Source organism: Aulonocara stuartgranti (genome assembly GCF_965226115.1).
Source record: "Aulonocara stuartgranti genome assembly, chromosome: 12".
NCBI classification, from domain to species: Eukaryota; Metazoa; Chordata; class Actinopteri; order Cichliformes; family Cichlidae; genus Aulonocara; species Aulonocara stuartgranti.
The window spans coordinates 7034797-7055667 of NC_138948.1; the positions used below are offsets into that span (position 1 = coordinate 7034797).

At 41.2% G+C, this 20871-nt stretch overlaps 3 protein-coding genes and 1 pseudogene across 4 annotated transcripts; 1 reads left to right on the forward strand and 3 right to left on the reverse strand.

The window, feature by feature from the left end:
* Positions 1 to 2862: 2862 nt before the first annotated feature.
* LOC309719401 (nuclear factor 7, brain-like) lies at positions 2863 to 4543 on the reverse strand. The gene has a single exon (XM_082555515.1). It carries the CDS (start codon positions 4350 to 4352, stop codon positions 2928 to 2930), a length of 1425 nt encoding a protein of 474 aa, XP_082411641.1. The 5' UTR covers positions 4353 to 4543; the 3' UTR covers positions 2863 to 2927.
* Positions 4544 to 6422: 1879 nt separating this feature from the next.
* Positions 6423 to 9162, reverse strand: LOC309719397 (E3 ubiquitin-protein ligase TRIM35-like). Its single transcript, XM_082555511.1, has one exon. The coding sequence runs from the start codon at positions 8904 to 8906 to the stop codon at positions 7464 to 7466; it is 1443 nt and encodes a 480-aa protein (XP_082411637.1). The 5' UTR covers positions 8907 to 9162; the 3' UTR covers positions 6423 to 7463.
* A 1405-nt stretch (positions 9163 to 10567) lies between these two features.
* On the reverse strand, positions 10568 to 15010 carry LOC309719396 (E3 ubiquitin-protein ligase TRIM35-like; annotated as a pseudogene). Its single transcript, XR_014280719.1, has 2 exons — positions 14532 to 15010; positions 10568 to 13401 (listed from the first exon to the last, which is right to left on the reverse strand). The product of XR_014280719.1 is annotated as an E3 ubiquitin-protein ligase TRIM35-like (transcript).
* An 86-nt stretch (positions 15011 to 15096) lies between these two features.
* LOC309719494 (E3 SUMO-protein ligase ZBED1-like) lies at positions 15097 to 20387 on the forward strand (the record flags this gene model as incomplete). The annotated part of the gene is made up of 4 exons (XM_082555648.1): positions 15097 to 16107; positions 16507 to 17135; positions 17225 to 17437; positions 20328 to 20387. Exons 1-4 carry the CDS (start codon positions 15141 to 15143, stop codon positions 20385 to 20387), a joined length of 1869 nt encoding a protein of 622 aa, XP_082411774.1. The 5' UTR covers positions 15097 to 15140.
* Between the last annotated feature and the right edge of the window lie 484 nt (positions 20388 to 20871).

Sequence of the window (20871 nt, forward strand, 5' to 3'; positions counted from 1 at the left end):
CAGGGCTGTGTGTCGGACAGGGTCGTCTGCAGTACGGGGGCCCCACAGGGAACGGTTCTGGCTCCGTTCCTCTTCACCATCTACACTGCAGACTTCTCCCACAATTCCACCCAGTGCTTCCTGCAGAAGTTCTCTGATGACTCTGCAATAGTCGGCCTCATCACTGATGGGGACGACAAGGAGTACAGAGGACTGACTCAAGACTTTGTGGACTGGTGCCAGCTGAACTACCTCCAGATCAACGCCAGTAAAACCAAGGAGCTGGTGGTAGACTTCCGCAGGCACAAGCATTCTCCACTGCAACCACTGAACATCCAAGGTATGGACATTGAGGCTGTGGACAGCTACAGGTACCTTGGTGTTCATCTGAACAATAGACTGGACTGGACTCATAACTCAGACGCCCTCTACAGGAAAGGGCAGAGCAGGCTGTACCTGCTGCGGAGACTCAGGTCGTTTGGGGTGGAGGGCCCACTCCTGAAGACCTTCTATGACTCTGTGGTGGCTTCTGCTATCTTTTATGGTGTGGTCTGCTGGGGCGGCAGCATCTCTGCTGGGGACAGGAAGAGACTGAACAGGGTGATCCGAAGGGCCAGCTCTGTTCTAGGATGCCCTCTGGACCCAGTGGAGGTGGTGAGTGACAGGAGAACGGCGGCTAAGCTGTCATCCCTGTTGGACAACGTCTCCCACCCCATGCAGCAGACTGTGACAGCACTGAGCAGCTCCTTCAGTGGGAGACTGCGGCACCCACGGTGTGGGACGGAGAGATTTCGCAGGTCTTTCCTCCCCACTGCTGTCAGACTCCACAACAAAGACTTTAACTGAACAAACACACACATCCACACATGTGCAATAACACTAAGTGCAATAATCTTTTCTGGCATCGTTGTATTTTTACTCAGTTGTATATAGCATTCGTATTCTATTTTTATCTTATTGTATATTTTTATTCTATTTTATTCTACTGTATATAGTATATTATTTTATTCTATTCTGTACAGCTGTGTACTGTATTTATTCTTATTGTATTCTAATTTTTGCGTCATAACTTTTGCACTGTCCACTTCCTGCTGTGACAAAACAAATTTCCCACGTGTGGGACTAATAAAGGTTATCTTATCTTATCTTATCTTATCTTATCAGAAGATCAAACTATCAGAGATGGCTGCCTGCTGCTAGTGGGGCAGAATTTGTTTTTAGCTTCTTCCCTGAATCTTCACAGGCAGCTTAAACAGAAGCTATGATGGCATCTCAGAGACACAGGATCTCCGAAAGTCTCACAACAACATACATGGCAGCATGTCAGGAAAATTTGCTTTGCAGTCCTGTTTAGGCGTTAAATGTTTTTAAAGAAATATTATAAAATCTGACCTTCAGCTGACATCTCTGCAGGTTTGTTCATACAAACTATTTTCAGCTCTGTCGGTGTGTAAATATTTCTGTAGGATACGTCTGAATTTTATTTTACTCTTAAACAACATATGTTAGAGTTTATAAACATACAGGTGTGAGAATGTAAACGTTATCAACATTTGCATTTGATTTCTGTGAGGATCAGACCAAAGTGAGAATCAGTGACTCCATCAAAGCAAACTGCACAAGTCTTCTCTGATATGCAGTTTAAGAGAGCTGAGGTTACATGTGAATGTTTGTATTTACAAACCAACAGAAGTAAATGATCATTTATTCTAAGGAGTCAGTAAATGTTTACACAACAATCAAAGTGAAGTTTCATGTTAAATAAATCTGAACCAATGACTGAATGTGTCTGAAAGCTGATTTATAGTCAAACACAACAACAACAGAATCACTGAATTTGATTTATTTCACTTCACAGAGACATTTAGTGTTTTTCAATAATCAACTGAAATGAAGATGCTGCTGAAGTAAACATATTGTACAACCCCCGCCTTTGAACAGAGGCGGGGGTTTACGACACAAACTCTCTGCCATCTATAATCCAGTTTTGAGATCCCTTCCCAGACGCCTTAACGCCCACTCACATCCTGGGCCATCTGACCTCAGGAATTCGCATGATAAGGTGGGGCCAGGTTTCACAATGAACCCACCCGAAACTCTGGCTGATTGGAGCCCACACCCAGTTTCACACCTTGGCTCAGGCGATTAGAGGATCATCAGGGGGTCCTTTTGTCCCTCTGTGGGGGGTCACTCCCACTAGGTTTAATCTGGGACTCTCCACCATTTGACCTTAGAACTGAAGAAGCTTCTCGGATGAGAGGTGAAATGTCTTCAAGTAACGAAGTCCAGACGCTTTTCTTTGCAAGCTCCTTTGACTAAACATATTGTAATTTTATCTGTTTAAACATTTTTAACCTGCTGATGAGACAGTTTCAGAACTTAGAAGTCATTTCTCTGAATTTGGAAAACTGTAAAGTAGACGTGTTACTATAAAATGTTATTTAACTGAAAACAAGATGCTGATATTCAGGAAAATTAAGATCTTGTAGTTGTAAAGTTGACTCTTGCTGATATGACACAAGTTTAATCATTAATCCGTCTTTAAAGAAGTGTCACAGTTTACTGTTCACACTCAACAACTTTGAAAAGCAAGGAAATCATCATCATTTAGATTTTAAAAGTTAAAAAAATATTTACATAAACAACACGAGAAATATTGTGAAAATATTAATTTAAAAGAAACAAAAATATTAAAAGCAAAGATCTCTTACAGAAACTCGAGTGGGTCAGATTTTCACATGAAAAAGTTCCTTTGGTTTCATTGAATCAATAAAATACAAAAAAAACCTCATAATGAAGTTAGACAGTTTGATTAATAATTTCCCTAAAATTAAGCTGCTGGACTGAAAGACCCCCCCCCCCCCCCCCCCCCCCAAAAAAAAAAAAACAAAAAAACAAAAAACCCAAGACAAAAAACCCCCCATTTAAGATAAAGAATCACTTTACAATCAAATCTCAGTTTGACAGATTTTGATATCAGAGGTTTTGGCGTCTCCTGCCTCTCCAATATAAAAATATGGGAAGAGTTTCTCAGTGAAAGTGTGTCTGTGAGTGTAGATGTGAGTCATGTCTTTAGGTTCATAGAAGGACACCTCCCCCCTGTCATAGTCCAGCTGGACTCTGATCCTCTGGAGGCTCTTCTTCACTCTCACAGTCCGACCAACACCATTATTGTATTTTCCACTGGCATACCATAAACACCAGATTCCATATTTTGGTGAAACAGAACGCTGTCCCTTCCTGTCAACTGACTCTTTAACTAAACCAACAATCCACCAAGGATGGTCTCCCACCTCCACCTCCCAGCTGTGTTTCCCTGAGCTGAAGCCCTCAGAGCCAAAAACATTGGCATGCTTAGTGTTTCTCTCTGGATTATCAGGAAACTGCTGCCATGTGTCTCCAAATCTCACACTGGTCAGATCATCAGACAGATAGAGAACTGGGTTTGCAGTGTTTGGGTCCAGAATGACAGGACTGAAGTGGACCTTCTCCTTCATCTTCTCCCACACTCTGAAGGACAGGTTGCCCAGGTGTTTGGCCACATCTATCAGTGCTCCTGAGACCAGCTGTGGATCTGACACTGAGCTCTGGGCTCTGGCTCTGCTCTGAGTGTCTTTATAACTGCTGAGGAATGGCACGCTGTGTTTCTGCAGCTCTTCTTCAACAGCACAGATGCTGTCTGACAGAGAGGAGATCTGCTCCTCAATCATCTTCATCTCTCTGCTGATAGTCCTCCCCTTCTGCTCCTCTTCCTCCCTCAGAGCTGCCAGTCTGGACTCCTCTTCCTCTTTCAGGAACTGCTGGAGCTTGTTGAACTCTGCTCTGATCTGCCTCTCTGTGGACAACAGCTGCTTCTTCATGTGTTCCCTCACTTCATTGTATGTTTCCTCCACTTGTTTGTATTTGTTCCTCTTGTCCTGCAGAGACTTTAAGTCAGATTTCAGCTGCTCCTTCAGGTCACTGACTGCTTCTTCTACAGGAACCACTTTGTGACTCTGGTGGAGAGAAAACTCACACACAGGACACACAGCTCTGTCTTCATCCTCACAGTACCAGTAAGGGACGTCTGGATGTTTATCACACACCACCTCCTCCTTCTCTTCCTCCTTCTCGTTTTCTGTCTCAGGTGAGCTCTCACTCTGCCCCTTAGCAAAGGAGTCAGCAAGTTCTTTGAGAGCAACGTTTATAGATGGTTCATCCTTTGAAGATTTTCTTTTACAAATGGGACAGTTTTTGTTTTTAGTTTGTTCCCAGAATTTCTGCAGGCAGCTTGAACAGAAGCTGTGGCCGCAGCTCAGAGACACAGGATCTCTGAAAGTCTCTGAACACACATGGCAGCTCAAGTAACCTTCTAAAAGCAATTTCTCAGCCATCCCTGATAATTTACAGATTACTTAAAGGACAAGACTCACCGAAATACAGTCACTCTGACTTTTGAACAAAATTGTATTCGTCAGTACAGATCCCAGCCTTTACTGTAATGCGTTCCCGGGTGATCGTGAAAGTGAGTCTTTAGGTTTCATTTACTCTCTTATGGGTGGAGCTGATATCAATGACCCCGCCATTTCACTCTGTCACCACTAGATGGCGCAGTTTTTCAGAGTGTTAAAGAAATACTGCATCAGACATGCTCATACCTGTCTGTGTCTGTGAACTTGTGCAGAAATACTGTTCAGTTGTGCTGCTGTTTTAAAGGCAGGTTAGACACTGAGCAGGTCAACAATCTGTGGCAGGGTTAAAAAAGTAGAGACAGACAGACAATTTTGGATCATCAGTTAACCTAACCTGCATGTGTTTGAACTGTGGGAGGAAGCCAGATTACTCGGACTGAACCCACAGAGACAGAGGAACAACATCTAAGCTGCAGAGAAAACCCCCACCCTGAATAAACCCAGGAACATGTTGTTGTGAGGTGACAGGACTCACCACTGCATCACTCTTCACTAGGATTAATCTGAAAATGTTCTAAACAACATGCAGTGGTAGGTAAACTCTAAAGAGTGCTGTGACATTATTATTATTATTTTTTATTTTTTTGCCAAACCAGCATTTTATCCAAATAAAGGTTTAAAGACCAATAATTTATTATTTGGGAAAGATGCATCACTTCAAAGTATTCAATTCAATTCAAAGTAATATCTTTAAACTGGACTTACTGTCCAGTACAACCTTCAGGTAACATGAAAATATTATGTTTAAATTTTCTGTCAAAGACATTTATCTATACAATATAGAATAGAAGGTCCCGTGATGACGTAACTGCCTTCATCACCTGGATATCTGGGAAGATGAACCAGTCCTTTCACTTGTGACACCACCATGAAACTGCAGTTTCTCTTTACATGTCTAATCCTTGTAGCCAATTTAGATACCAACAAGTCAGATGAGGCATCACTGAGATGAGCTGGAGACACTGTAAACATCTGCCATCTTCTTTCTCCAGCCAGTGACAACACGGAGTCAGCTTCTCTTCTTAGGGTGTCTTTCACTCTTTCCCCCACTGCCTCTGTTTCCAACCTTAGTGCATCATTTCTCTGCAGTTGGCTCTTTCTACTTTTGTTATGTCTCTTTTTTTCATTGTGGCGGGGCCTGATCTGCAGTGCCGCTGCAGGTGAGGCAGACACATCAAAGCGGCATCCACAATCACGCCTCTCCGGCATAAACCAATGAACTGAGTCCAGAGTGAATGTTGTTGTTGTGTATGTGTGGCTGGCAGCAGGGAAGCTGCAGCTGCGGGGTGTTGTGACAGCAACCGTGCAATAAAAGTGGTTAAAGATGCTGAAAAGCATAAGTGTGTCATCGGGTCTGTCGTGGGTTGTTTACTTCCACCTCATTTTTGAAGAAATCTCATCGGACACATTTTGATATCAGAGGTTTTGGTGTCTCCTGCTTCTCCAACCTCAAAAAATGGGAAGAGTTTCTCAGTGAAAGTGTCTCTGTGAGTGTAGATCAGAGTCATGTCTTCAGGGTCATAGAAGGACACCTCCCCCCTGTCATAGTCCAGCTGGACTCTGATCCTCTGGAGACTCTTCTTCACTGTCACAGTCTGACCAACAACATCAGGGCTGCACAGTGGGGACTAAAATGGCACTGATGCCTCTAATAAATCATCATTCTGTTTGAATTATCAACGATTAAATAATAAACACAGGTTTTTTGTACAGCCCTACACACAAACTACATGAAGTTTCCTCCTCTTACTTTTCCTTTTGTCTCTTATTGCTACTTTAGATTTCTTCTGTATAATAATATTAATCCTTAAATTCTCTGATTCTTCAGATTATTGCTTTATTCTCTTAGGTGATGCACGTGTTTCTCTTAACTTCAACAAGATGTGTTAATGTGTTACCAATAAAAGGACAGTTTGAATACAGTAAGAATTAAACAATAAAAATTAAGAGATCAAATTTTCTTCTATGTTTATACACAAATCAAAACGCAGCCAGACTTTGATATTTTTATTGACAGAAAATAATCCAGGAAATCAGTGAACTCATGTTTCCGACATTTTCATCATATCTGCTCTGCAGGTGTAAAACAGGAAATCCACAGTTAACAAGACCAAATGCTGAATGTGCTGATGTGATCTGGAATATGAAGTGAGAGTTCACAGAAACACACTGGAACAAACAGCAGCTCCAACTGTACAAATGTTCAACAATTATGAAATAAATGCTTTGGGTCAGTCAGTAGCAAAGAAAACAGTGTCTGTATCTGACAAAGCAATTTACACAGAACTTAGGAACAATAATGAACTTTAGTTTGTATGAATACAACTGAATAAATGTCAGACAGTCAACATTATTCTGCAATGACACATTTTAAAGAAAAACATGGCTGAATTATTATGACAACCTACACAGTTTGGTTTATTTTGCAACATAATGGAGAACATGCTATAAGAAACACATTTAAATGAAGCAAATCACTTAAATGAATCACTGACAGTTAAGTTTTAAAAGATGACATTAGGATTATTTAAGTCAAGTCTATTTATCATTTTGAAACCATTAAAACACAAATTGTCACGATGCTGTTATTAGCTGATATGGATCTAAATAACTGATGAAGGAAAGGAAAGTGACATTTATCAGTGCTTGTTCATCAATGTCTGACACATGGAAGTATGTTCAACTTCGCACTGTTTAAATGTGTAAAAACTGTTTCATGAACACCCAATGACTTGAAACTGCTATATATTTGTCAAAAAAGGAAAAGATCAACCAAAAAAAGAACAAATAAATATAAAGTTTTAAGGACCTTCAAACTGAATTTGCAAGAAAACAAAGCAAAAATTACTTTTATCCTTTAATTTTACTGTGTTTTGAAAATGATTTTTATCACATTGTATAAAATGCTTCAGATACAAATCTTTCTTTCTGCAATTTCTTACCTAAAAAATAAAAACAGGAGTTGCCTAAATTGAAAAACAAACAACCACAAAACAAGCTGTAACTAAAAGGATGAGACAAGAGAAAAAAAGTTCACAGAGACGTCGTTGCAGTTTTCAGAGAAATCTCAGTCTGACAGATTTTGATATCAGAGGTTTTGGCATTTCCTGCCTTTCCAATACTGAAAAATGGGAAGAGTTTCTCAGTGAAAGTGTCTCTGTGAGTGCAGATGTGAGTCATGTCTTCAGGGTCATAGAAGGACACCTCCCCCCTGTCATAGTCCAGCTGGACTCTGATCCTCTGGAGACTCTTCTTCACTCTCACAGTCCGATCAACAACATTGATATATTTTCCACTGTTATGCAATAAACACCAGATTCCATATTCTGTTGAAGCAAAACACTCTCCCTTCCTGTCAACTGACTCTTTAACTAAACCCACAGTCCAGCCAGGATGGTCTCCCACCTCCACCTCCCAGCTGTGTTTCCCTGAGCTGAAGCCCTCAGAGCCAAAAACAGTGGGATACTTAGTGTTTCTCTCTGGATTATCAGGAAGCTGCTGCTTTGTGTCTCCATTCCTCACACTGGTCAGATCATCAGACAGATAGAGACAGCAGTTTGCAGTGTTTGGGTCCAGAATGACAGGACTGAAGTGGACCTTCTCCTTCATCTTCTCCCACACTCTGAAGGACAGGTTGCCCAGGTGTTTGGCCACATCTATCAGTGCTCCTGAGACCAGCTGTGGATCTGACACTGAGCTCTGGGCTCTGGCTCTGCTCTGAGTGTCTTTATAACTGCTGAGGAATGGCACGCTGTGTTTCTGCAGCTCTTCTTCAACAGCAGAGATGCTGTCTGACAGAGAGGAGATCTGCTCCTCAATCATCTTCATCTCTCTGCTGATAGTCCTCCCCTTCTGCTCCTCTTCCTCCCTCAGAGCTGCCAGTCTGGACTCCTCTTCCTCTTTCAGGAACTGCTGGAGCTTGTTGAACTCTGCTCTGATCTGCCTCTCTGTGGACAACAGCTGCTTCTTGGAGTGTTGAATCACTTCATTGTATGTTTCCTCCACTTGTTTGTATTTGTTCATCTTGTCCTGCAGAGACTTTAAGTCAGATTTCAGCTGCTCCTTCAGGTCACTGACTGCTTCTTCTACAGGAACCACTTTGTGAGTCTGGTGGAGAGAAAACTCACACACAGGACACACAGCTCTGTCTTCATCCTCACAGTACCAGTAAGGGACGTCTGGATGTTTATCACACACCACCTCCTCCTTCTCGTTTTCTGCCTCAGGTGAGCTCTCACTGTGTTTCTTAGCAAAGGAGTCAGCAAGTTCTTTGAGAGAAACGTTTATAGATGGTTCATCCTTTGAAGATTTTCTTTTACAAATGGGACAGTTTTTGTTTTTAGTTTGTTCCCAGAATTTCTGCAGGCAGCTTGAACAGAAGCTGTGGCCGCAGCTCAGAGACACAGGATCTCTGAAAGTCTCTGAACACACATGGCAACTCAGATAGTTTTCAAAAAGTGCGACTTTCTCTGCCATTTTCCAGGGTTTGGTTTCAATGACTCACCGAAATACGACCTCTTTGCTTGATAATGCCGCCAAATTGTGCTCTTCGGTACAGAGCGCAGGTTTTAATGTGAAGGCGTCTCCAGCGTGGTCGACAATGAGTTTAAGTTTCATTTACTCTGTTAGGGGCGGAGCTGATAGTAATGGACTTGCTATTTTATTACATTCTCACTAGATGGCGCTGTGTCTGTGATATAGATGTTGAATACACCACCAGACTACCGCCGATAGTCTCTATGCTTCAGAGAGAAATGTGACTGAACCAACATTAATATGCGTCGCTTTTTAAATTCTGGTTTGAACTTGGGCTGCACTGAGCTGTCATTAATAAATGCTTCTCTTGGGGACGGTCATTGATCCTCTGGAGACTCTTCGTCACTCTTAGAGTCTGATAAACAACATCAGTGTATTTTCCACTCTCATAATTTAAACACCAGATTCCAGTTTCTGGTGAAATGAATGATTCATTCTTGTCAGCTGACACTTTTATTAAACCCACACTCCACTCAGGATGGTCTCCCACCTCCCAGCTGTGTTTCCCTGAGCTGAAGCCCTCAGAGCCAAAAACGTCGGGATACTTAATGTTTTTCTGTGGATTGTCAGAAATCTGCTGTTTTTTTAAATCCAAGTCTCACACTGATCAGATCATCAGACAGATAGCGACAACAGTGTGCAGTGTTTGGGTCCAGAATGACAGGACTGAAGTGGACCTTTTCCTTCATCTTCTCCCACTCTCTGAAGGACACGTTGATAGAATATGATACTCATTTACACAAAAATTAAAAATAAACCAAAAATAAAAACCAAAAAACAGAAAATTACTGAGATCTCACTGAACTATGATGAAAACTCCCTTAGACTGTTTTGGCATCTCCTGCTTTCCAAATATTAAACGTGTCTCAGTGAAAGTGTCTCTGTGAGTGTAGATGTGAGTCATGTCTTCAGGGTCACAGTCTGACCAACAACATCTGTATGTTGTCTATTGTTATATTAGAAACACCAAATGTCTAACTTTGGTAAAGCAGGATATTCTTCCTTCCTGTTAACTAAGCCTGTAATTCTATTAACTTTTATTTATATGATGCTAAATCAGAACAACATTCGCCTTAAGAAGTTTTATACTGTAAGGGAAAGACCCTACAATAATACCAAGAAAACAGAGAAAATCCCAACAGTCGTATGACTCTCTATGATTTTGGGCTTTGGCAACAGTGGGAAGGAAAAACTCCCCTTTAGCAGGAAGAAGCCTCCAGCAGAACCAAGTTCAGGGAGTGGGCAGCCATCTGCCACTTGTAGTCAAAGTAAAAACAAATAAAGGAACAAACATAATCAAACAGAAAGTCCAGTCAGAGACATCCGCAGTTCATCAGAAATTGAACAGAGACTGTTTGTGCAGCCCTGCACATAAACTACATGAAGTGTCCTCCTCTTACTTTCCTTTTATCTCTTATTGACACTTTTGGATTTCTTCTGTATAACACTATTAATCCTCTCGTTCTGTTTCCTCAGATTAGATGCTTTATTCTCTTATATGCTACACGTGTTTCACTAACTTCAAGAAAATGTGTTAAGGTGTTATCAATAAAATGACAGTTTAAATAGAAAGTTCAGCGTCTTTCTGTGTTTACAGACACATCAGACAGGCTTTGATGTATTTATTGACGGAAAATAATCCAGGAAATCAGTGAACTCGTGTTTCCAACATTTTCATCACATTTGCTCTGCAGGTGTAAAACAGGAAATCCACAGTTAACGAGACGAAATCCTGAATGTGCTGATGTGATCTGGAATATGAAGTGAGAGTTCACAGAAACACACTGGAACAAACAGCAGCTCCAACTGTACAAATGTTCAACAATTATGAAATAAATGCTTTGGGTCAGTCAGTAGCAAAGAAAACAGTGTCTGTATCTGACAAAGCAATTTACACAGAACTTAGGAACAATAATGAACTTTAGTTTGTATGAATACAACTGAATAAATGTCAGACAGTCAACATTATTCTGCAATGACACATTTTAAAGAAAAACATGGCTGAATTATTATGACAACCTACACAGTTTGGTTTATTTTGCAACATAATGGAGAACATGCTATAAGAAACACATTTAAATGAAGCAAATCACTTAAATGAATCACTGACAGTTAAGTATTAAAAGGAGACATTAGAAGCACAAATTGTCACGATGCTGTCATTAGCTGATATGGATCTAAATAACTGATAAAGGTAAAGAAAGTGACATTTATCAGAGCTTGTTTATCAATGTCACATCTATTTTATACTGATTAAATGTTTAAAAACAGTTTCATGAACACTTAATGGCTTTAAACACCTTCAAACTGAATTTGCAACAAAACAAAAAATATTACATTTATGATTTTGTTTTACTCTGTGTTTTGAAAATAATTTGTATCTTATTGTATAAATTGCTTCAGGTGCTAAATTTTTCTTTCTGAAATTTCTCTCATAAAAAATAACAACAGGAGTAGCCGAAATTGAAAAACAAACAACCACAAAACAAGCTGTAACAAACAACGAGAAAGTTTGAAACAAGAGAAAAGAAAAAAGAATTCACAGAGACGTCGTTGCAGTTTTCAGAGAAATCTCAGTCTCACAGATTTTGATATCAGAGGTTTTGGCGTCTCCTGCTTCTCCAACCTCAAAAAATGGGAAGAGTTTCTCAGTGAAAGTGTCTCTGTGGGTGCAGATGTGAGTCATGTCTTCAGGGTCATAGAAGGACACCTCCCCCCTGTCATAGTCCAGCTGGACTCTGATCCTCTGGAGACTCTTCTTCACTGTCACAGTCTGACCAACACCATTAGTGTATTCTCCACTGCGGTACAGTAAACACCAGTTTCCATATTTTGGTGAAGCAAAACACTCTCCCTTCCTGTCAACTGACTCTTTAACTAAACCCACATTCCAGTCAGGATGGTCTCCCACCTCCACCTCCCAGCTGTGTTTCCCTGAGCTGAAGCCCTCAGAGCCAAAAACATCATTATACTTAATGTTTCTCTCTGGATTATCAGGAAGCTGCTGATTTGTGTCTCCTTGTCTCACACTGGTCAGATCATCAGACAGATAGAGCCAGCAGTTTGCAGTGTTTGGGTCCATAATGACAGGACTGAAGTGGACCTTCTCCTTCATCTTCTCCCACACTCTGAAGGACAGGTTGCCCAGGTGTTTGGCCACATCTATCAGTGCTCCTGAGACCAGCTGTGGATCTGACACTGAGCTCTGGCTCTGCTCTGAGTGTCTTTATAACTGCTGAGGAATGGCACGCTGTGTTTCTGCAGCTCTTCTTCAACAGCAGAGATGCTGTCTGACAGAGAGGAGATCTGCTCCTCAATCATCTTCATCTCTCTGCTGATAGTCCTCCCCTTCTGCTCCTCTTCCTCCCTCAGAGCTGCCAGTCTGGACTCCTCTTCCTCTTTCAGGAACTGCTGGAGCTTGTTGAACTCTGCTCTGATCTGCCTCTCTGTGGACAACAGCTGCTTCTTCATGTGTTCCCTCATTTCATTGTATGTTTTCTCCACTTGTTTGTATTTGTTCCTCTTGTCCTGCAGAGACTTTAAGTCAGATTTCAGCTGCTCCTTCAGGTCACTGACTGCTTCTTCTACAGGAACCACTTTGTGACTCTGGTGGAGAGAAAAGTCACACACAGGACACACAGCTCTGTCTTCATCCTCACAGTACCAGTAAGGGACGTCTGGATGTTTATCACACACCACCTCCTCCTTCTCTTCCTCCTTTTCTTTTTCTGTCTCACATGAGCTCTCACTGTGTGTCTTAGCAAAGGAGTCAGCAAGTTCTTTCAGAGCAAAATTCATGGATGCTTCATCCTTTGAAGATTTTCTTTTACAAATGGGACAGTTTTTGTTTTTAGTTTGTTCCCAGAATTTCTGCAGGCAGCTTGAACAGAAGCTGTGGCTGCAGCTCAGAGACACAGGATCTCTGAAAGTCTCTGAACACACATGGCAACTCAAGTAACCTAAAAGCAATTTCTCAGCCATCCCTGATAATTTACAGATTACTTAAAGGAAAAGACTCACCGAAATACAGTCACTCTGACTTTTGAACTAAATTGTATTCGTCCGTACAGATCCCAGCCTTTACTGTAATGCGTTCCCGGGTGATCGTCGAAGTGAATCTTTAGGTTTCATTTACTCTGTTATGGGTGGAGCTGATATCAATCACCCTGACATTTCACTCTGTCACAGTCTGGTGCAGTTTCTCACGGTGTTAAAGAAATTCTGCATCAGACATGCTGATAGCCTCTCTGTGTCAGTGAAGTTGTGCAGAAATACTGATCATTCACGCTGCTGTTTTAAAGACAGGTTACTCGGCAGATCAACAATCTGTGCCAGGGTTAACAAATAGAGATAGTTAGTTAACCTAACTTGCATGTGTTTGAACTCCCTTCCAATCCACTCCGTTCAGTCCGACCTCGCCTCGTATCTGCTCCTCCTGGAATCAGAAAGACAAAGAAGAAAAACAACCCTATGTAGCCTTGATCATCTAATATTATCCCTCAGCTGATTTTAAGGCCCAGTTCAGGGCATCTTGTTTGGACTTCCTGACCTAGAAAGACTTATTCTAACCATTATCAGTGTATGTGTAAGCATGCAGCAAAAAAGGAACCTCAAGCGATCTACATCCACGTCAATATTTCAGCACAGGCATAGCGCCTCAAAACACAGAGAGCCAACTCATTCATGAGCACATTTGCATTGTGTATAAATAGAATAATTAAAACAGCTTTATCAAATAATTTAAATAAATAATCAAGGATTTACAACCCTAACAGGTGACAGGACTCACCACTGCATCACTCTTCACTAGGATTAATGTGAAAATGTTCTAAACAACATGCAGTAGGTAAACTGGTAAAGTGTGAGGTGGCATGATTTCTTTTTTTCCCAAACCAGCATTTTATCCAAACAAAGGTGAAAGATGCACCAGTTATCAGTTTAATATCTTATTCTCTGTTCTGAGAATATATCAAACAACCAAGCCTGAAACTGATCAGATAATTTTTAGAGACTTTATTCCGCCTAAATGCTTTTTCTCAGTTTATAGTGTGTTTGATTTCCCTGTTCATTAGAAATCATTAATAAGAAAAGAACATTTGTTACATTATAGCTCTTAGTATGTACTTTGTGTCATCCGCTTCATTAAGGTGGCAGTTACTTTTTTCAGGGTGAGCAGCTTTGTTGTATCGCACTCATGTTTCATTCCATAAAAATGTTTGTCTAGTTCAGCCTGTTCTAATACTGCACGGTAAAAGATTACCTGAAGGCATTTCTGCATGCTAATGCTAAACAAACATGACCTGAACTGAATGTTGTAAAGTGCATGTAATTATTTTTAACACAGCATGAAATAATACAGATAATGATAGGGATGTTTTTGTTAATATATATTACTTTGATAACTACTGTTGACAGTAATAACAATGATGATGTGATAAATATTATTTCTCATCCTTTTTCTACATATCTGAGTAAAGTAAGAGTGCACCAACTGTACTACTTCATCCACCATCTTTGATGTTGCAAAAGTCTCAGAGAAATGTAAAACTAGAACTGTTTCAGTACCATCTCTTCTTGTCATGACGTCTCTCCTGCTGCCCAGGACCTGATGTATCAGTCTTTAGGGATGCCTCAGTCTACCCTGCAACAGTACAAATCACATCATAGAATATGCGCATGTGCTGCCTACACTACCACTGGGAAACCATGATCTTCAGCAGGCCTGGGAATCAATGACCTGGTCCACTCACTCACTCTTCTCTATACAATACAGAACAGAAGCTCCCATGATGACGTAACTGCCTTTGTCAGCTGGATGCCTGTGAAAAATAACCAGTCCTTTCACTTGTGACACCACCATGAAACCTCAGTTTCTCTTTACATGTCTAATCCTTGTAGCCGATTTAGATACCAACAAGTCAGATGAGGCATCAATGAAATGAGCTGGAGACACTCTAAACTTCTGCGATCTTCTTTCTCCAGTCAGTGACAACACTGAGACGACTTCTCTTCATTCACTCTGTCCCCCACTGCCTTTGTTTTAGGGCTGAACGATATATCGCATTTGCGATAATATCGCGACATGATCAAGTGCAATTTTCTAACCGCAAAGGCTGCGATTATACGCTGCGATTATACTCCGTTTACGTGACATGCGCGAGTAAAACATGTGATATGATCAAACGAGATTGTCTAACCACAGAGGCTGCACTCTGGTCACGTGACACGGGGAGCAAAGTTTTGAAACAGTCTACCGAGAGTGAACTAGCAAGCAAAGCTGTAGCCTACACAATGGCCTCAGGTTCAACAGAACCAGAGCCTGCGGGGATGCTAGTACCAAAGAGGAATGGAACATCAGCCGTGTGGGAATATTTTGGGTTTAAAACAGATGATGTCGCACAGAGTCAAGTACTGTGTAAAACCTGTCTTGGTAGAGTTTCTACATCTCGCGGAAACACTACGAATTTGTACCAGCACCTTAAGACTCGGCACAAAACAGAGTATGGTAGATGTATGGCTAAAAAATCTAGTAGTGTGCAGAATAAACCTAGTAACGTTACTCGGCAAGGATCACTGACCGAACTGTTTGACGGTGTTACGCCATATGAACGCACTTCAAAACGGCACGTGGAAATCACCAAAGCAGTAACCCACTGCATCGCGAAAGACATGATGCCCGTCAATACGGTGACCAAGCCTGGGTTCAATAATTTGGTAACTACACTGGATAAGAGGTACAGAATGCCCTCCCGCACGTATTTCAGTCAGACTGCAATACCCGAGCTACATATGCAATGTAGGCGGAGGGTCGCAGCGGAGTTAAAGGCTGTTGAGTTTTTTGCGGCGACAACAGACATGTGGTCAAGCCGTACAGCAGAGCCCTATCAAAGTCTGACGGTGCATTACATTACCGAAGACCTCCACCTCGAAGCTCGCAGCCTACAAACGGCCTACTTCCCCGAAGACCACACAGGGGAAAACATTGCTGCTGGCCTGAGAGAGGGGCTTGCGTGTTGGGATCTCCCTGAAGACAACCTTGTCTGCATAACGACGGACAACGCGTCAAATATGGTGAAAGCAGCACAGCTGAACGAATGGACCAGGCTCCAGTGTTTCGGACACAGATTACATCTTGCTATTGGTAAGTTACTGCCGTGAGAGAGAGAGAGAGAGAGAGAGAGTGTGCGTGTGCATGCATGTATGTGCGAGCCTGTGTATCACTCTCTCCTACAAACACACCACACTATTATTTATCTTGTTCTTTACTGCTGTTAATTCTAGATATGTTATGTCAACCCCACCCTGATGTACCCACCTCTTCTTATGTATTTTCTTTTTTGTTTTTGTCTTATGGTCTTATGTTCTTGTATGTCATGATGTATGTAACAATAGCTTTGGCAACACTGTTCCCATAGTCATGCTAATAAAGCAACTTTGAATTTGAGAGAGAGAGAGAGAAATGGTGAAACCTTGCATCATAACTGCAATTGTATGTCTAACACTAATTTTACTTTTTACTTTATTTTTTTTTTCCCTCCAGAAAATGCAATCAAAGATGGTAGAGTATCAAGAGCAATTGGGCTGTGCAAGAAGTTGGTGGGGCACTTCTCGCACAGTTGGAAGAAAAAGGCAGCTCTCACTGAGGCACAGAAGGAGCTTAAGCTTCCTGAGCACTCTCTCATTACTGAGTGCCCTACAAGATGGGGGTCCAAAGAGAAAATGATTGCCAGAGTGCTGGAACAGATGAAAGCCATATCGCAGGTATTGACAGGTGACCGACATGCACGCTCCCTCATCCCAACCTGGCAGGATGCTGAAGTGTTGGAGTCCATTCATAAGGCACTGCATCCTCTCTCCGAATTTACTGATGCTCTTTCTGGAGAAGAGTATGTGAGCATCTCCTACCTCAAGCCAGTTCTCCATCTTCTGGCAACATCAGTCTTGGCTGAAGATGCTGCGGACACTGATCTGACTAGATCAATTAAAACCAAGGTCCTGGCATACCTCAACGACAAGTATAGTGACCTCAACACCCAGGAGCTTTTGGATGTTGCGTCGTTCATGGACCCTAGGTTCAAAACGCAATACATCAGCGCAGACAACCTTCCTGCCATTAAGGCCCGACTGAAGACAGAAACGGTGGAATCGGCTAGACGTACATATAATCAGGTAAATCCTTGAAAATTATATTTCCACAAACACATAATATTTAAAAATAAGCTAACTGCAAAACTAATGTCTCTCTTCCCATCTGGCAGGAGAAGAGGTCTCGCACTGAAACTGCTCAAAATTCTCCAAGTGCACAGGCCTCTGGGGGAAAGGCAAAGAAGACTATTGGTAGTCTTTTTAAAACCAGTGCGGCCTCTTCAGCTTTGCCTCTGCCACTTGAAGATGTCGTGGAGGCAGAGTTGAATAGTTACCTGTTGACCCCTGTCATTGACGGAGAGGATGATCCCTTAGCCTGGTGGAAGGTGCACAACATTCACTTTCCACGACTGTGCAAGATGGCCCGCAAATATCTGTGTGTGCCAGCCACAAGTGCCCCCTCAGAGCGTCTGTTCAGCACTGGAGGGAATATAGTGACCTGCACTCGCTCATCCTTAAAGCCAGCAAAAGTAGATATGCTAGTCTTCCTAGCAAAAAACCTGTGAGCTAGGATGATTATGGCTAGCTGAGCCATACTCATTGTGCACTTTAGTTTGTGCTGTGTTGCTGTTACTTACTGCAGATAATCAAGATGTTCAGCCAGTTTTAATTTAAAGGCGTGTTTGTGTGTGTGTTTACACAATTGTTATTATGTTTGCACCTTATGTGTAATGTTACTGACTGCAGAGATCAGTAAGATGTGTGTATTTTTTATTTATTAGTTTTATTTATTTAATATTATTTTTTAATTTAATGACTGTCTAGTAGTTCACAGATGTCGAAAAACTGAGTGTGGTAAAGCCACTGATTTATTTTATTTATATTTCTGCAATCTGCACATTGTACTGACTTTCATTTTAATGTTTACACCAGGGTTCCTTGTCAGCACTTTATGCTCAGATGTTTGTAAGCTAAAAATAAACTATTGTGTATGTTCAAATATACTGTTGTGATTGAAGAAGTTAAATAAAAATGTCAGTCATCAATTCATGCATCACCTCATGTCATCATAACAGAGGTCTGTCTTCCAGGAAAGAACAGTTTAAAATTAATGTAATATAGTATTGGCCATACTATATGATGTATTGCTTGTCTTTGTTTAATAATACAGAAGACAAAGACCTTAAAAAATAATCGCATATCGCATCGCAATCGCAATATTGGGGCAAAAAATCGCAATTAGATTATTTTCCATAATCGTTCAGCCCTACTTTGTTTCCAATCTTATTGCATCATTTCTCTGGAGTTGGCTCTTTCTACTTTTGTTATGTCTCTTTATGTCATTGTGGTGGGGCCTGATCTGCGGTGCCGCTGCAGGTGAGGCGGACGCAGCTGAGTGGCATCCACAATCACACCTCTCCAGCATAAAACAATGAATTGAGTCCGGACTGAATGTTGTTGTTGTGTTCGTGTGGCTGGCAGCAGGGAAGCTGCAGCTGAGGTATGCTGTGACAGCAAATGTGCAATAAAAGTGGTTAAAGATGCTGAAAAGCACAAATGTGTCATCGGGTCTGTCGTAGGTCGTTTACAGTCATGTTTGGTTTCTTCTTTATGATATTATTAATGTTATACTTCTCACTCTGTGGATTTTTGCCCACATGTAACTTCCAGAAAATATGTCAGTAAAATAAAATAGAAAATTCTTCTGAGTTTACAGTCACATAAAAGAGCAGCCAGGCTTTGATATTTTGATTGAGAGAAAACTCAGGATTTTGTCACAGTAACTGTGATCATCCTGATCAAACATAATAATGCTCTTTATAATTTTCTAAGCTTTTGGTAAAAATAAACATTTGAAAAATCATCGACAAAAACAACAATATATATTTTAGCATTAAAATATGATTTCAGTTAAAGAGGATGTTTACTTTCATGAATGAACCATTACAGAAACATAATCTTACACAGGTGGTGCTCTTTTTTTCTTTTTTCTCACTTTCACCTCATTTTCAAAGAAATCTCATCGGACACATTTTGATATCAGTGGTTTTGGCATCTTCTGCAAAATGGGTCAAAAGAAGGACTTGACAGGCTCAAAAAAGTAAAAAATAGTGAGATATCTTGCAGAGGGATGCAGCAGTCTCAAAATTGCAAAGCTTCTGAAGCGTGATCATCAAACAATCAAGCGTTTCATTCAAAATAGTCAACAGGGTCGCAAGAAGCGTGTGGAAAAACCAAGGCGCAAAATAACTGTCCATGAACTGAGAAAAGTCAAGCGTGCAGCTGCTAAGATGCCACTTGCCACCAGTTTGGCCATATTTCAGAGCTGCAACATCACTGGAGTGCCCAAAAGCACAAGGTGTGCAATACTCAGAGACATGGCCAAGGTAAGAAAGGCTGAAAGACGACCACCACTGAACAAGACACACAAGCTGAAACGTCAAGACTGGGCCAAGAAATATCTCAAGACTGGTTTTTCTAAGGTTTTATGGACTGATGAAATGAGAGTGAGTCTTGATGGGCCAGATGGATGGGCCCGTGGCTGGATTGGTAAAGGGCAGAGAGCTCCAGTCCGACTCAGACGCCAGCAAGGTGGAGGTGGAGTACTGGTTTGGGCTGGTATCATCAAAGATGAGCTTGTGGGGCCTTTTCGGGTTGAGGATGGAGTCAAGCTCAACTCCCAGTCCTACTGCCAGTTTCTGGAAGACACCTTCTTCCTCTCTGAACAGTGTCTGAGAGGCTGTGGTTGCTGCTGCACGCAATGTTGATGGTGAACAGATCAAAACACTGACAGAATCCATGGATGGCAGGCTTTTGAGTGTCCTTGCAAAGAAAGGTGGCTATATTGGTCGCTGATTTGTTTTTGTTTTGTTTTTGAATGTCAGAAATGTATATTTGTGAATGTGGAGATGTTATATTGGTTTCACTGGTAAAAATAAATAATTGAAATGGGTATATATTTGTTTTTTGTTAAGTTGCCTAATAATTATGCACAGTAATAGTCACCTGCACACACAGATATCCCCCTAAAATAGCTAAAACTAAAAACAAACTTAAAACTACTTCCAAAAACATTCAGCTTTGATATTAATGAGTTTTTTGGGTTCATTGAGAACATGGTTGTTGTTCAATAATAAGATTATTCCTCAAAAATACAACTTGCCTAATAATTCTGCACTCCCTGTAGTAAATCACAGCATTCACCACTTCTTTGACAGATTTGTGACATCGGAGGTTTTCACATCGATAACCTGAGTTCTTTTACTCTTTTTTCAGCTTCAGATGGTCACCGTCTGTAAGACCTACTTTATCAGAGGCACTTCAATGAGTGAATGAGCTTCAGCAAGGGTGCTACTCAAAGGGATGGTGAGTCTTTGTGTCAGTGAGTCATCTGCTAATTAGAGAGTCAGCAGTTCAATCCTGTCTCCTCCTCCTGCAAGATACTGAACCCTGATTTTACCCTGATGACTGTGTGTGCATGTTAGGATTAAAGTGCACAGGATAGAGTGTGAATGGGTAAGTGAGGCTTCTAGTAAAATGTACTTCAAATTTGAAAATATAATACAAAAGTACCATGTAAGTACCAGTCCATTTACAAAATAAAGCACAATCACACACTGGTGGCAGATTGATGGTACTAATGTAACTACACAATAACTTAAGTGTCAAATCAAACAGACAATCCAGTCAGAGACATCAGCAGTTCATCAGTGTAAAGAAGAACCAGTTTCCATTCAGATTATTGATCAGGTCTGCACAGTTAGGACTGAAATGGCACTGATGTCATTTAACATAATAGATCAGGAATCGACATGATTGA

What these genes read in the sequence shown, in the direction of transcription:
- LOC309719401 (XM_082555515.1), bottom strand. Translation starts at nt 4,352, where the DNA reads ATGGCTGAGAAATTGCTTTTAGAAGGTTACTTGAGCTGCCATGTGTGT.
- LOC309719397 (XM_082555511.1), bottom strand. Translation starts at nt 8,906, where the DNA reads ATGGCAGAGAAAGTCGCACTTTTTGAAAACTATCTGAGTTGCCATGTG.